The sequence below is a fragment of the Aotus nancymaae genome, unplaced genomic scaffold (assembly GCF_030222135.1).
Source record: "Aotus nancymaae isolate 86718 unplaced genomic scaffold, 86718_ANA_hifiasm-v0.15.2.pri h1tg000040l, whole genome shotgun sequence".
Taxonomy (NCBI): Eukaryota; Metazoa; Chordata; class Mammalia; order Primates; family Aotidae; genus Aotus; species Aotus nancymaae.
Genome location: NW_026988454.1, coordinates 39,023,717 through 39,040,106, shown reverse-complemented (window position 1 = coordinate 39,040,106; position 16,390 = coordinate 39,023,717). Strand labels below are relative to the sequence as shown.

Genomic DNA, 16,390 nt, shown 5'->3' with positions numbered 1-16,390 from the left:
CCTGGGTTCTTCTGAAGATACCTGCTCTCACCTTCCCTGGTTGTGGGTTTGTCCAATACCCTAGTGCAAATAGATTGAAAGCCAGAGCCTGAATCACACTGGTTAGAAGTTATGGTTTCTCGTGTACATTAATTATATTTAAGTACACTACTAGGTAGTGTTTTCATTATATAGATCTCCCATTCTCAGTTAATCATTTTCTGATTCAATATCTTTTAGGTATTATTTTGACAAACATATGTAGCAGTCCACTTTCCAAATAATAAGTGAGTCATGATTCTGAGTCCAGGACATGCAACTATATACATCCCTACTTTTAGAATTGTTTCATATTTCAATTTAGATAAGCCACAGAAGTTTGAAGTTTTGTTAATGCTCCCTTTTATTAAGACCGAATCTGTCAAACAGTATACCCAAATGATAACAATTTAAGTAATTTATTATTTAAATGGAAATGAGTTTGTAAATACAGCGGCTGCCACCACAATCACAAAGAAGACCTAGGCTAGTAGGAGCACTCAGTCAGAACACAAAGTCACAAATATCGTAAAGACATTATTCTCAGTGAGATTCAAGCCTGCAGTGTAAAGAGGATTTCTAATACCTGAAGTGCAAAAATTTTCACAAGTGTAACACAAGGAAAAGAGAAGTTGGTGTCAATTAAAGCTAGAAAAGATATTGTTAAAAAAGGTAGAAAAATAAAAGAAATCTAAAGCTTGAGTCAAATAAAAAAATCCTTCTCGAAGTTTAGAAAGGCTTGCCTCTGTGTTGACAGGCCAAAGAGCAATTCTGCAAATGAGCTAGTAATTGTCAAAACTTTAGCCAGACCTTTCGACCATGTGCCAGGACTAAGTGGCTTTACCCAGAGGACAGCAGCTTGAAAAAGTCTTGGGGTTCAAATAGATTGGAAACTACCTCACTGCTTTGTGAACTAAGAAAAATTAAATAACTAGACAACCTTCAAAAAGAAAAAGAAAAAATGTTATATAGAATTCATAGATAAATACATGTTCTAAAAGCCAGTGCATTTGTTTAGCATATGTGTCAAATGCAAACAGAAGCAATAGTGATATCTTTCTCATTCTACAACCTTTGGGGAAACAACATACCAACATTCTTAGGCATTAAAGAGACCCCTCTTATCTTGTTGATTAATTCTAATTCTCATTTGTAAATCTGAGTGCTGCTCCCAGATAGGACACAATATTTACTGGGATGGGCACAGCTCCGAGTGGCAGAGATTTCATTCCTCCACTTTCTGGTCAATTCATACTTTAATCATATTCCCAATTTAGAGTTTTCATATTTTATCACCTGAGATTAAATTGTTCTAAAAGATAAGCAATTCCTTCTACGCCAAAACCTCCCACCTCCCCCAACCTGCCTAGAGAATTTTAAATGCATTTTCCAAAGATGTTTGGTAGGTTTTTATACACGGCGAGACCCTGATCTCTACAAAAAAAATTTTTTTTTAACTAGCCAGGTATGGTGCCGCACACCTGTGGTCCCAGCTACTCTGAGGGCTGAGGCAGGAGGATTGCTTGAGCCCAGGAGGTTGAGGCTGCAGGGAGCTATGTTCACACCACTGCACTCTAGCCTTGATAACAGCAAAACTCTGTCTCAAAAAAAGAGGTTATCATAACCTCTAACATAAAAAAAGAATAAATTTGCCTCTTGTTTTCATAAACACTGGATTATATTCTACGAAGTGATGCTTGTGGTTTTTGTTCATCAGCATATTGAGTTGATTTACTTCAAGCATCCTATTATCTATTCCTTGGTGGTTTTATTTTAAAGTAAAAAATAATGAATGTAGTTAGAAATTTTAAAAGAAGACAGCATGAAATTAGATATTCTACAAACATTGGCAATTTCATTAACAATAACAACTAAATGAACTAAAACTAAACTAACTAAAATGAACAAATTTTATTTGTGTTAGGTACTCATTTAAGCCCTGTAACTCAATATTCCTCAAAACTTATATCTGGAATAGGTACTTTCCCATTTTGAAGACATGGAAACTAAAGGAAAGTGGTCAGATCATGCAGTAAGAAAATGTTGAAATGTATATTCTCACTCAAGCAGTCAAGTTCCAATGTCCACATTCTTAAACACTATGCTATATATTATGTGTGGAGATCAGTATTTGATAAGTATTCTCTTGCTTAAACATAAAATGGGCACAAAATATTCCTGACTCAACTAACACAAAATAGTTTTTTATATTTCTATTTTTGAACTTGGGTATATGTAATTTGGCAATTTTAATTTGGCTTAGAAAAAATTTACACTTCTCCAAAATTGCTTTTCTCTCCTTAATTCACATACTAGAGGCCATGTGGACCTTCTTTAAGACAGAAGTTCAAAATTCCCATTTCCTGGCAAGACAGTGAGTGTACTGAAATAACTACTGTCGTCCCCTTCATAACGAATGACCAAAAAGTGCCTTATGTGATGCAGGTGCCAGGGCAATTAGGTGAAGGTCACAGCCCACCCTCATTCCTGGCTGCTAGGACTCTCTTGTGGCTGCCCACTACACAGGGCAATGCGCTACAGAAGCAACAGCAGAGAGAGGGCTGATCAAAGTCCAGGCAACAGTGGCAGTCCATAAGCAGCTGAAGGTCAGAGCAAATATGATTCCGCAGCCAAACAACCAATGATTCTGCACATGAATGTTCAGGTTGTAAACGCACATTGACATACACTGTAGTCTAAGAGGCTGTCCACCAATCTTCCTGATCCTGCTTCCAGAAGGGAGAGTTAGTGACAACGAACCTCCAGAAAACAAATGTACTCTCTCCTCTGCCTGACTTTGTTTACATTTCAGATTACTCAACTTTTGGGAAATTCCACTTGTGGAATTTTACTATCATTGTGGCAATGTTTTTGTACTCTTTTTTGGTAGCCTTTTACTTGTTTGGGTAGTTTCAAGAATATGGAAAGACTACTGATGGACTGGAATTATCCTAGGCAAGTTCTGAAGTGAATCACCAAACTGTGAGACAGACAGAGCTTTGAGACTTGCCACTCAGCAGTATGGTCAGTTACAAAATATATGGTCAGCTACAAAAAACCCCCAAGCTTCACTTGTGAATCACTAGATGTGGGCAGCTATGCAAAGATTACCATGTTTTAAAAGTCATTAACATTATAAATACTTCACAGGCACTGGGACAAGGTCTGGCTTACTTGCCAGCATAACCAGCACCTGGCACACCATGGACACATAGTAAGGTGCTCAAAGATACAAGAGTGCAAGAATAAATGAAGGGATATAAAACTCATCAGAATCATGCTCTCAAAAACTAGGCAGAACAGCTCATATGGCAAGAGCATGTTCTAGCCCTTTATGAAAAAATTTAAAAGGAAAAAAGTACACACACGACTTTCTATATGTGTGATATATAAGTACTTAAAACATGCTTACATTTCTTTAATAACTTATTTTATAATCACATAATCTATATTGAATATCTGGAGGAAATACAAATACAGTAGGACCCCTTACCCACAGTTTCACTTTCTGTGGTTTCAGTTGCCCTTGGTCAACTGTGATCCAAAACTATTAAGTGAAAATTTTCAGGAAGGGTGCTGTGGCTCACACCTGTAATCCCAGCACTTTGGGAGACCAAGACAGGCGGGTCACTTGAGGTGAGGAGTTCAAGACCAGCCTGGCAAACATGGCAAAACTCCATCTCTACTAAAAACACAAAAATTAGCCAGGCATGGTGGAGGCAGGTGCCTGTAATCCCAGCTTCTCGGGAGGCCAAGGCAGGAGAATCGCTTGAACCCAGGAGGCAGAGGTTACAGTGAGCCAAGATCATGCCACTGCACTCCAGCCTGGGCAACAAGAGCGAAACTTCATCTCAAAAAAAAAAAAGAGAGAAAAAAATTTAGAAATAAACAACTTTCAAATTACACACCGTTCTGAGTAGCGTGATGAAATCTCATGCTGTCTCACTCTGTCCTACCCAGGACATGAATCATCCCTTTGTCTATTGTGTCCATACTGTACAGTCCACTTGCCTGTTAGTCACTCAGTAGCCATTTCCATTATCAGATTGAAACAACATGGTATAGTGTATATAAGGGTGGGTTCTATATGAGTTTCAGACATCTACTGGGCACCTTGGAATGTATCCCCCACAGATACGGGGGGGCTACTGAACTATTTGGTAGCATTAAAGTTTATTTATACATATATAGGAAATATATATACATAAAAAAATTGGGGGGACTGCACTTTATAAGACATGATGACAGAATCACCCAGTATTCACAAGAACCCTGCTCACTCTTCTTTATTATACCACCTCTCCAACATCAAATCCACTAGCATTAACATGTGATTAAGACAGCCTGGGTAAATCTCTCATTAGGAGAGGAGGTAGCTAGGCAAACAGCTGCCACTACTCTACATTTTATTCATTATTCAATACCCCAAGATATTTCTTATCGCAACTCGTCCTAATATCCCATGTTGCTCAGAGATTCATAATAAAGTTAGGGAACAGAGGTTAGAGGATCAAAACTATAAATAAAATCACCATCATCTCTTGAGGTTTTCAAAAATAGTATAGTTAGTAAGTTTTATTTGTCTGTGTCAAATATACCATTTTCCCCAACATTTTTTCCTTTTTCTTTCTTTTTTTTGAGACGGAGTTTCGCTCTTGTTGCCCAGGCTGGAGTGCAGGGGCACTCAATCTTGGCTCACTGTAAGCTCCGCCTCCTGGGTTCAAGCAATTCTCCTACCTTAAACATGCAACTATTTGAAGCATTTATTGTTTTCATTTCCATTCTTCAGCATATAAGCTTTTCGTGCCTTCAGCAATACCTTCCTTCATCAAAGTTTCTATTCCTGACAAAATTTACATTTTTATGGTAGTTTACAAATATAAAATTACTTTCACATATATTATTCATTTTCACCTTAAAAGTGTCTGGTTCAGTAGACTAGACCAGACGTTAAAGATATTCTTCATTGTAATATTCCCATTTTGATAATAAAGAAATGAGGGATCAAGCAGAAAGGACTGCTCCCAAATCTCAGAAAGTTACAGAGCTTAAGACTGGAACACAAGACCTCCTGTAGCAAGGCCAATGCTCTGTTCATTAAACAGCGTCCTGGATAGATCTCCAAAGGCTTTAGCTCTGAAGTAGGTTGCTGCCAGCCCCCTTCACCTCATGCATTTATTTCCTGAGCATTTAAGTGTTGGTTTAGATAAAGGGGCATAATGAGTCAACACCAGATAGCAATCTGCTCGAACTGACCATGTGGTTAGGGCAAATTATTAGCAACTTCATCATTTAGGACTGACAGTCATCATATAAAATATATATAAAAAAGGGAAAGAGTCATGCCAATAGCAGGCAATAAAGAGGAAAGAAAATGATACTATAATAAGTTATTTGTGATAACAGACAAAAGTGTATGAAAACAAGCCTCCAGTGACAGAGGGAAGTGTGACGAAGTCAGTAAACCTTCCTCCTCAACCACTGTCTTCACCCCTATTTGCCAGGCCACCTGCTCTGGCCATAGAAGGACCTTAAAAGTGCCTGGGGACTTTTTTCTGGCCTCAACTTGCACAGCCATGGTCATCAGTCAAATCCACTAGCACTAACATGTGATTAAGACAGCCTGGGTAAATCTCTCATTAGGAGAGGCGGTAGCTAGGCAAACAGCTGCTACTTCTCTACATTTTATTCATTATTCAATGCCCCAAGATATTTCTTTTAGCAACTTGTCCTAATATCCCATGTTGCTCAGAGATACATAATAAAGTTAGGGAGCAGAGGTTAGAGGATCAAAACTATAAATAAAATCACCATCATCTCTTGTGGTTTTCAAAAATAGTAGAGTTAGTAAGTTTTATTTGTCTGTGTCAATATCATTTACCACAGCTTACCTTACCCTTTATTTTATATTACAAATAAATAAATGCATATAATGCAAACACCTATACATGCATACATGTATAAATCCTGTCATGTTATCTGAAAACCAAGCAGTTATCTAAGATGGTCTCTTACATTCACAGATATATTATCAACTTATATTCAGATTACTATTCTAATCAAATACAATCATTAAATCAGGTTTATATTTGGAAACATTGTTCCAGAAATTTGGAATACAAACCAAAATATTTTTAAATATTTAATTATTTAATTTTTTAATTAAATAATTAAATAATTTTAATTAAAATTATTTAATTTTAAATAATTATCAATATAGATTACTCTTAAGAAAAATATCTATTTTATATATGTATATAAATATATGTATATTTATATACATATATATATAAAGAACACTGACCTATAATCTTTAATTTGAGCTCAAGTTCTTCCTGTGTGACTTTGAGCAAGTTATGTCAAATGAAGGGGTCATTAATTTCTAAGGTCTTTTATAACACCAAATTCTATGACTTTTTAATGTCAGACAAATTCAATACTGAGGCAAGGAAAATAAAATAATGGAAATAAGATAAATTCATGCTTTAAAGTAGTCCTTAAAAGGAAAGCCAATAAATAAATACTCCCAAATTATGAACAGGTGATCTGTAAATGTATACAAGCCTGCCAGAAACAAATTGCCTCTTTCCTCTCTTTCTCTTCTGCCCTTCACCACTTAGAGATCACCTAGCAGTCCACAACAGAGAACTATCTGATCCCACCCTCTCCTCCCCACCATCTCCCATCTTCTTTCTTCCCCATCAGAAAGATTATATACCCTGGGCTAAGCCAATTAGCACACTAACTTTCCATCAGTCAGAGTCTTCGATTCAATGGATGGATACATAATCTACTACTGGATTCAATCACTATAAACCTTAGAGCCTTATCAAGTGCAACCAGCGGATAATTCACATTTCCTTAAGGGACTTGAACCTGGGATCTTGTTGGGTGGGGGCTGCCATAGCCATCATGCCTCTATATGGAGCCTGAGAAGCTCCTGGAATACACTAGAGCTAAATTGAGCAGACAGAGAAAATCATGTCTCAGTGGAATTATGTCAACTTCTGAATCAAGGTCCATCTGAATTGCAGTTAGGAGAGACAAATAAATTCACCTTTTATTGCAACCAATCTGGGTTACATTTTCTATCAAGATGCAACCACAAAAAATGCCTACTCTTTAAACATTTGTGTACATTCATTAACGAATCTTGACTCTACCAGTGACTCATATAGCCCTTGGGACAAGTTATTACTTAACCCCCTCTAGGCCTTAGTTTATAAAATCGAGATGATCCTCATCTTAAAGGATATTGTGAGGATTTAAAATTATGTAAAACACTGATCACAGAGCCTGGCAGGTCATGGGCTCTTAGTAAATGGCAGCTCATAAAAACTGCTGCTTTTGCAATTGCTTTGGGAGAAGCTCTCTTCTCCAACATGTAAGAGAATAAATGAACCTAATTATTGCTCAGAAGAATATAAGCAGGACTAGTAAAAAAGAGAAGTTCTAGAATTTGGAGTAAAATCAGTAAAAGTAACTGTAAAGTTCTTGAAGATATATGAAAGTACCCTCTCAGAGTCTCTCCATCACTACTTCTCTAACAGTGATCGGGCTCCTATTAAACTTTTCTTTAAACATCAGTTTCTAAATTAAGTAAATATGGAAATCATACTGATTTATAGTTTATTAATTCAATAAATTATATGTTTTATATTTAAGACAATATAGGTTAGGCAGACTGTTATTTACAGTATCAAAAATGTAGAGAATGTTGCTATTATTCCAAACTCCAGCTTCTGATACAGCCAACTGTAATGGGTTAACATTAATTTTTACTTGTTTTTTATTAGTCTCTGCCATAACCATGTCATTATGTCAGTATTTTCTGAATCACTAGTGAATGGCAAAAACAAATACAGCAGTTGTGATTTAATCAGAGACATCACTGTTCAAACAGCTAGCACAAGTAGACACATTTAGAATAGTAAATGGATGACAAAAAACACTTACAGGCTCATTAATAAGAAGGCAATTAGGTCTTCTGGGAAAATTCATTTTCTAAAAGAATGCTAAAGCAAGCTATAAAATGCAAGTAAAATTGTGTTTTGACATGAATAGTATACACTGTCTATTACATCATAATTTTTCTCTTGAGAAAACTGACAAGAATCTCTGTTCTTAAAAATGAGCACAAAAAAATACTAAAAAGAACACCAGTTATATTTAATGCATTCTACCTACTATCTCTCATTCATTAAATTTGACTGTCCTATAAATGAGCTCCTTATTACAAAGATCTTAAATTACACTTAGATGAAAAAGAGAATTATAAAGCAAGAGACTGCTACTAGTAATATCAGAGGGAATAGTACTTCCTGTATCAACATAACATTATGCTAAAAGTGATTTGCATATAGCATGTTTGGTTCCTTAAAGAGTATGTTTATCTTTAAATATTCTTATATAAAATATTCATAACCAAAACTATTTAGTCTTATCATTAGTCACAAAAATTTTTTTTTTCAAAATTGAGTATTCTTTTAAATAACTTGTATAGTACTGTTGTCTTGATGTGTCTTAAATGTTAAATGATAATCAAGTAAATATTGATCAGAAATATAAATCCAGGGCTGGGCATGGTGGCTCACACCTATAATTCCAGTACTTTGTAAGACTGAAGCAGGAACATTGCTTCAACTCAGGAGCTCAAGACCAGCTATGGTAAAATCTCCTCTCTACTAAAACTAGAAAAATTAGCTGAGCATGGTGGTACACCTATAATCTCAGCTACTTGGAAGGCTGAGGAAGGAGAATCTCTTGAACCCAGGAGGTGAAAGTTGCAGTGAGCAGAGATCGTGCCACTGCACTCCAACCTGGGTGACAGGGCAAGACTCCATCTCAAAAAAGAAAGAAAAAGAAAATACAAATCCAAGGAAATGTGTTTCATGTTATAATTAATCATTTTGCAATACTCTTGAAATTCTATAGTAAAGTGCATGTGACAGTCTTTTTAAGCTGAGCTTTCTTTGTCCTAGAGCAGTGTTTCTCAGAATTAAATATTCCATCAAATCACCTGGGGATTTCATTAAAATGCAGATTCTGATTCAATAGATCTGGGGTGGCTCTGATAGATGATCACAGATCATTACAAGTTTCCAGATGATGCTAATTATATTGGTCCATAAACCACAAAATCCCAGAACATCTTGCAGTGAAGCATCCAATGACCACGAAGCAATCAGGCACCAATCCCTGGGTGCTTGATGTCCTCACTTTCTAGTGAGGACCCTAGCAAGCCTTCCTCTCTACTCTTGAATTTACTGAATGACCTAAGAAAAATCACATCAAGGAACTGTTGCCAGTCTGCCACTTAAGCAGCTGCTAGGTCACCTCCACTGTCCAACAAGGATTAGGGGAATTTCTGTGGCTGGTCAGCTGCTGCCTCGAACAGTGCTTGGAGAATCAGTCTATGAGCAGCTGATTAAGGAACAAGCTGCACTGGGAAGGGTTTATATAAATAGATACCAATCTGGAGAAAGATTTATTAATTTATCCTTAAAAGTATAACAGTATGATATAGTATACAGTACAGTACAGAATATATACAGCTTATTTTCCACTTGTTTCTCCATCTATGAAATAAAGTTTTCACTACTCTTTCCAAAAATGTAAGTATCAAGTTTTGATACCATCTCTAGATGCCCTTACCTTCTTTCTAACCTAAACCTTCCTACAACTAAGTCCTACTATTGTTAAAATGTGTGTGTGTGTGTTTGTGTGTGTGTGTTTTCATACAAAGGACTGCATACTTACATCTTTCACCTTTCCCAACGAAATAAACACAAACAATAACTCCACTACACACTATTTTATTTGGCCTTATTTCTGAATTCCCCTTATTAAAACAATTCCTAGAATGACACCTGTTGGAGGATTCAGCCAGCATTGTCCTGTTCATCATTTTCATTATGAGAGCTCACTAATCATATCAAGTGGAAACACAGATTATTCCATTTAGGACAACTTAATTTCATCCTAAAACAACTCTAAGTGACAAAATAATCCACTTGTAATTTTTATGGATTATCAACACACAAAGGAGAATGCCAAAAAATTCAACCAGAATTAAGTGGGGAAATGGCAATGTTCCACGAGAGGATCAATGTGATCCTTAGATCCCAGGCCCAGTCTTTTCCCAGAACCTCAACAATCTAAAACAACCTCACAAAATGCAGTTTTAAAATTGCATACACTTAGTTTTCATTATTAAAATATTAAATACAGATCAAAAGAATTCCCACAAGAATACCAAAAAAAAAAAAAAAACCTCCCACAACGGAATCTTCTTGAAACTTTAAAAACCTTTTATGTGAAACTATGTTTCTGTAGGAATATTTTCACAAAATACATTTGCACTAACGTAGAGTGTGAAGTTTATAAACTATTCAGAGTTCACAGTGATATCAAACATTCAAACATAACATTTTTTAAGTTTTCCAAAGCATAGTTGCATGTAACTTATCTCACTTACCTCAAAATATCAAGCAATGTGGTTCTGAAATTGTCTATCCCCATTTACAGAAGGGAACGTAAAGACTTTCAGAGATGGATAGGTACAACAAATAAATGTTCTGTGACATTAAAAGATTAGTTCATGGATATGCAAGTTTGCTTTTTGCTTCAATTGAAATAAAAATTAGCCTGATTAATGTATTATTCACTGACTTTGTTATCAAATACTGTTTTAAGACCTATCATGAATTGGTGTCTTGTATTTTTTTTATTCAGTACTATGACAAACAGCATGAGTTTTGATTAAAAAAACAAGTCATGTTCAAAAGCAATTACAACCTTTTTAGGCAAAAAGAAACACCATTTGATAAAGGAACACAGACCAGATACATATGATCAAAGCATAAAGACTGAGAGAAATACACAGAGGGAAATTTTTACATTGACAGAATAAGAAATAAATGTGTTTGGGCAAAGGCAAAGGCTGATTCCAATAAACAAGTCAAAAATAGGACTTTTTTCCTCCTCTGAAAATTAAGTAAAAGATCAAAGACACACACACAGACACACACACACGTACACACACAGAGAATCCCTGTTCTTTGTTTTGTCTTTAAGAACAATCTGCAAACTCTCTTGATGCTTCCTGCTCTCAATCTTCCTGCATCTCTCTTCCTGCCCTCCACGAAGAACAAGTAGGGGAAATGGGAGCAGCATAGAACCTTATTTAGCATGATTTACACTGTCTTTAACACCAGTTTGAGTAGACCTGGTATACTGTGCTTTAAAAATATTAGTAGCCAATATACTTTTTCTATATGGAATCATACCACATGAATTAAATATTCCCTTAAAGCCCAGAAAAACCTGTAACAAACCATCATTGCTAGAAATATGAGATTTGGTGGGAATGTTGGCATTAGCTTTGGTTAGTGCATGAGTCATATTTCCAGTTTTTAAGGACATGTACAGCACTAAAATAATATTTGGCAAAAACAAAAGGGCTGCGATCTTGTGTATATGTATGTGGGGGCTCTGTTTTTGCCAGAGAAGAGTAGGAGGGAGTGTTGGAGAGGGCCAGAGTGGCAGAGGGGTTGATTCATTTTTCAGATTCACATTTATGAACACAGAGAAGAGCTGTCAGCAGCTCACATGCCAATGTCCAAACAGCAGCCAGACTCGCCTCTTCCCGTCTGGGTAGGCAAGACACAAAACTACATCTCGCGATTTAGGAAAATCAAGAGTCAGATATAAGGGGACTAGAGAGAGAAAAATCAGTCCTGGAAATGTCCAGCTGCATATGATAGCTAGTGATTAGAATGTGGAGTTTTAATGAATTGCGGGACTGAGGGATATTTAGCCAATCAAAACCAAGAAAACTAACAGGCAAACCTTAAAGCAAGCTTCCTAGCAGGTAATAAGTATGAGAGAGATTAATTTCACATAAAGAATCAACAAGGAGTCAGACATCAGGAAACTGGTGCTGCTTAGATGAGTTCCAGGGTCCTAAGGATCAAGTGAGTGCACATCAACAGGGTGACACGTAAGGAACTATAGGCAAAGCAGGATTTCGAGCTGTATTTCCAGGCTCCTATCATACAAGAGAGACAATAGTCCCTCTCTAGGTCAATGATAAGACTGCATCTAAAGAGCTACATATTATTCTCAACACAGAGTTGAAAAGGCTGAACCAACAGTTATACAAAAAGCTAACGAAACTGACTAAAAATATTTTTTTCTTTAGTTAGAATACTAGGAATGTTAATAGTGACTCTTCCACAGTTTTAGCTCAAGTAAGGATTTATATGAGGTAAGTTAAAAAATTTAAGGATAATCTATCATAGTGCTGACAAAATTATGGTCTGGCCAATCTAGGATGTTTATGTTTAACAATAATTAAAATGAAAGACTGGCTCAGTGAAAACACACACACACACAAACACACACACACACACACACACACACACACACACAAATCCTGAACAGCCTGTACTTACTGGAGAGAGAATTTGGGAGCAGTAAAAAGTCGAAACTAAGGCACTTAATGATGGTTACACTCCAAATAGCTGCTCAGTGCTTTACAATTTACAGTGCTAGTTCCCATAAATTACTTCATTTAATCATAAAAACCATGTGGAAAGGTCAAGATAGGTATTATTATCCCCATTTTACAGATGAGAAGGCTGAGTTTCCAAGTCACCTTACCTGCATCTGGTTTCATCAGTCATCTAAGTCCTTCTACAGACAACTTTCTTACATTATGATATCAAGAGATCATAGCTATACAACGCAGTGGATAAACTTTAATACCTCTGTATTCTTCCATGCTTTGGTTTCCCCAGATATGACATGGCTGTCATTTTAAGTGAGAGATTAAACTGAAAGAATATATGAGTTGAGATTTATAGAAAGTTCTGGTTTTAAAGAGGGTCACCATGCAGCAGTTTTACACTTTAACTGCAAAAGCTAAGAAAAAAGTCACAATAATGAAAACACTCTTACATTTTTGGTTTAAACAAAGCAGACTGATATGTATATGACATATCGAAGTCCCAACAATGCTCTGCCTTTCAAAATTTGCTTTTGAAGCTTATTACATTAGGAACTACATAATAATATCGGAAAGTAAACTGATCTTAATGGGTATGATTTGAAAGACATATTTAACAAAGTACTTTTAAATTCTCAACATGAATTTTTGTCTTAGACTTTTAAAGTGTGCTTATTTAATTTTTCAAAAAGAATAAAAGTTCACTATGTAAAGTAAAATATAAGAAAAACCAGCAATATAGAATACACCTCCAATCTCCAATACATCTCTAATGTATGTCTGCAACAAATCTGAGTGCCATAGAATTTTATGACAATAAAATATCAAATGATTTATTATAGCCAGAAAAAGGAAGTATTTACAAAACAGACTTATAATTTGTGGAGAAAGACAAATCTGCCATCTGACTTTAAACTCTGAGAATAAAAGACATTCACTTCTTGGCATATATTCCTAAAGGGCAAAATCTTGAGATAGAATCCTGTGATTACTACAGTTTTTAGGACTGCACATTTTATTAATTAAATATAGCAAATGTCAAATGTTATCCTTTGTCACTAAAGAAAAGCCAGGCATAGTTAAAGTACTTAGAACTAGGTATCTAAGAACACAATTGTTTATTGTATGTATCTAAACTCCAGGTATCAGAAAAGCTCATCTGCACATTCAGCTGGAGGAAATGTAATATTTACTTGTGAATTAAAAGGTAAATAACATTTAAAAAGAGAAAAAGAAAAGTTTCTTTACTGTTGAAAATATATCCATCAGCTGTTGAGACATTAATAGCTGCAACTCTTGAATACATGTAAGTTTAATCATGCAACTGGTAGAGTTCAAACTTTCAATTAACAAACTACAAGTCTTTTCAAGCGTAGGCTCTCCGTGCAGTGACAAACACTGTGCAGAAATCAATACTCACTCCAACTTGCCTGCATATAATGAGTTACATCAAGCACGGTTTCAATACTAACAGGCATTATATGTCAGAGCTGCCTGCAGTAATGCTTACTCCAGAAAGAATTCAATTAAACCATCGGATCATTCCTTGCATAGAATTGTTACCCTCTGCATACATCACCTATATACAGGGTTTTTCCTCTGCATGCTGCCATTTCATAATCTCTGCCTGAATGTACGACACATGATGCCACCTGAATCTGTTGTTTAACTCCCTTTACTGAGTTCTAAAGGGGGCGGAAGTAGGAGAGCAACGGAAGGGAAATAAACGATTACCCCCGAAAACAATTTAAGTTTATTTCCAGGAAACAGGGCAGCCACAACAACGTGAGAAACTGTCAGGTACAAAGTAAGTTCTTTGCATCCTGCGGCTTCAGTCAGGAGCGCGGCTGTCGCTTTTCCCGTCTTCTCCGTCACCCTGTGGCCACCTCTGCGTCTCCATCTGCACCGCGAACCCCAACAGCAGAAGCGCTCGCCAGCCGAGCTGAGCTGAATAGGTTGGCCAGAAAAGTTGTCAGGAGTGGCGGGAGGTAGACGAGTGCTCGGGAGCCCGCTCCCCAGCGTCCACCTGGTGAAACTTCAGATCCCCCAGAGGAGAGAACGAAAGAAGCAACCAACCTACAAGAAGGGTAACAAAACTGGAGGGGAACAGAGGGCGGGACCGGGAGAGTTGGGGTTCACGGACTTCTCTGAGCGGCTTGACCGAGAACCCCCAGAGCTACTGCGAGACCGTTCCACGTCCCTCCTTTGGGGTTCCCCGGCGGAAGGTAGTCATTTACAGCCCGCTTCCAGCCCCAGGCCGGATCTGGGGAGTGCGGGGCCAGTCTGGCAGTGGCTTTGCCGGAGGAGCGGGCTCCCACGCGCGGATCACGTTTCCTCCCCCGGACGCGCAGACCTCGATGCCCAGGACCGCTCGGCGTGGGTCCTTAGAACCGCATTTCAACACCTCTCACAGGGCTCCGCCAACACACACACGGAACAAGCTCCAAGCAGTGCCCGAGCGCACAGGGCGAGCCCGGGAGCAACCGAGCTCTGGGGGAGGAGAAAGGGGACTCGGGGAGGGACCGGGAAGTAGTTAGACAATAGTCAAGGGAGGTTATTCCCGGGACAAAAAGCACCTGGCAAAGCGCGCCGAGGTCAGTCCCTTCGGATCTCCACATTTCTGACAATGGCTTCCCAGGGAATTTGTTTAAACACTCAAGTGGCAGACAGCAACAAGCCGCACCACAAGCAACAGAGTAGCCGTCACCGGAGTCGAAACTACTTTTTCTCTCTTCCCCACTAGCCCGGCGCAGGCCAGGCGAGACGCCGAGGCCAGCAGGTCCCCACACTCTCCGGCTCGACCGGGCCAGCCTGCGCCCCGAGCCAGCTTCGGAGAGGAACAATGGGTGCCCCGCGTCCCACCTGGCAGGAACTCTGGGGACAGCCCTCCCTCTACCATGTGTCTCCCACCCCCGGACCGCGAGAGCTCCCCCACATCCCCGTCCCCAGCCCGGGCGGGGAGCCGGGTCACCCCTCGTGAGCCCAGGACTCCGGGCGTTCGTCGGGGACGCCCCCCGGACACTCACCTGCGGAGAACTGGCCTTGGGCCGACCCCAAGAGAGGCCAAGGGGAGAAGAGCAAGAGCGCCACAAAAGCAGGCAGCGCTGCCGCCGCCGTATCCATGCCGAGTTTGGGAGAAGTTTCAAGCAGCTTTGCAAAGAGCTGCCGGGGGAATCGCCGCGAAATCCACGACGGAGGCGCGGGCCGAGCCTCGCTGGGTGAGGACGGGAAGAGGAAAGCCGCCCGCCCGCAGTTTTTCCTTCTTCGCGGTCGCCAAACTACCTCGGGGGCGAAAGCGTCGCCAGTGTCGCCGGCCGGCCGCGGCGGCAGCTCTCCATGCTCGGCGGAGGCTGCTCCTGTTAGTCAAGAGTTACTTTGCTCGGGGAGGGACGGGGGCGGAGCCGCGGGTGACGTCGCCCCGCGGGCTCCGGGCGCTTCTGAGGAATGCGGGCTCGGGCGCGGCGCTGCCGCCGCCTCCTGCCGGAGAGACGCGCGCCATCCCCGGCCGCGCGCCCCGCGCCCCTCGCGCCGCCTTTGTTCACGGCCTGGGCCCTGCCGCCAGCCGCTTCTCGCGGGGGAGCGAGCGGGAAAGGGGACCCGGCGCAGCTCGCTGCCCTGTTCCAGAAATCAGAGTTTGAGAGGAGAGAGTTCGGTAAGCCGTGCGGCCGGACGACCGAGGACCCCCGCCGTCTGAGGAGAGGCGTCCGGGGGTTCCGTCCCGAAGGTGGAGGTCCCCCCGAGCGGTTGCGGGTAGAAAGGAAGGAGCGTGTGGAAGCGCCCTGAGGAAACACGCGCCCGCCTCGAAAACCCCATTCCTTATTCTTTTAATATGGAATAAGACACCCCACCCCCATCGAAAACTTG

At 39.6% G+C, this 16,390-nt stretch overlaps 1 protein-coding gene across 9 annotated transcripts in view; it reads right to left on the bottom strand.

The window, feature by feature from the left end:
- PTPRK (protein tyrosine phosphatase receptor type K) overlaps nucleotides 1-15,890 on the bottom strand; it is a 554,712-nt gene extending 538,822 nt beyond the window's left edge. For 4 of the 9 annotated variants that reach the window (XM_012435091.2, XM_012435093.2, XM_012435094.2 and 1 more), the window contains exon 1: nucleotides 15,553-15,890. In XM_012435091.2, coding sequence (XP_012290514.1) covers nucleotides 15,553-15,649 — 97 coding nt within the window. In that variant the 5' untranslated portion in view covers nucleotides 15,650-15,890. The remainder of the gene's footprint in view (nucleotides 1-15,552) is intronic. The other 5 variants (XM_012435088.2, XM_064360708.1, XM_012435089.2 and 2 more) reach the window with 2 other exon arrangements.
- Nucleotides 15,891-16,390: the final 500 nt, after the last annotated feature.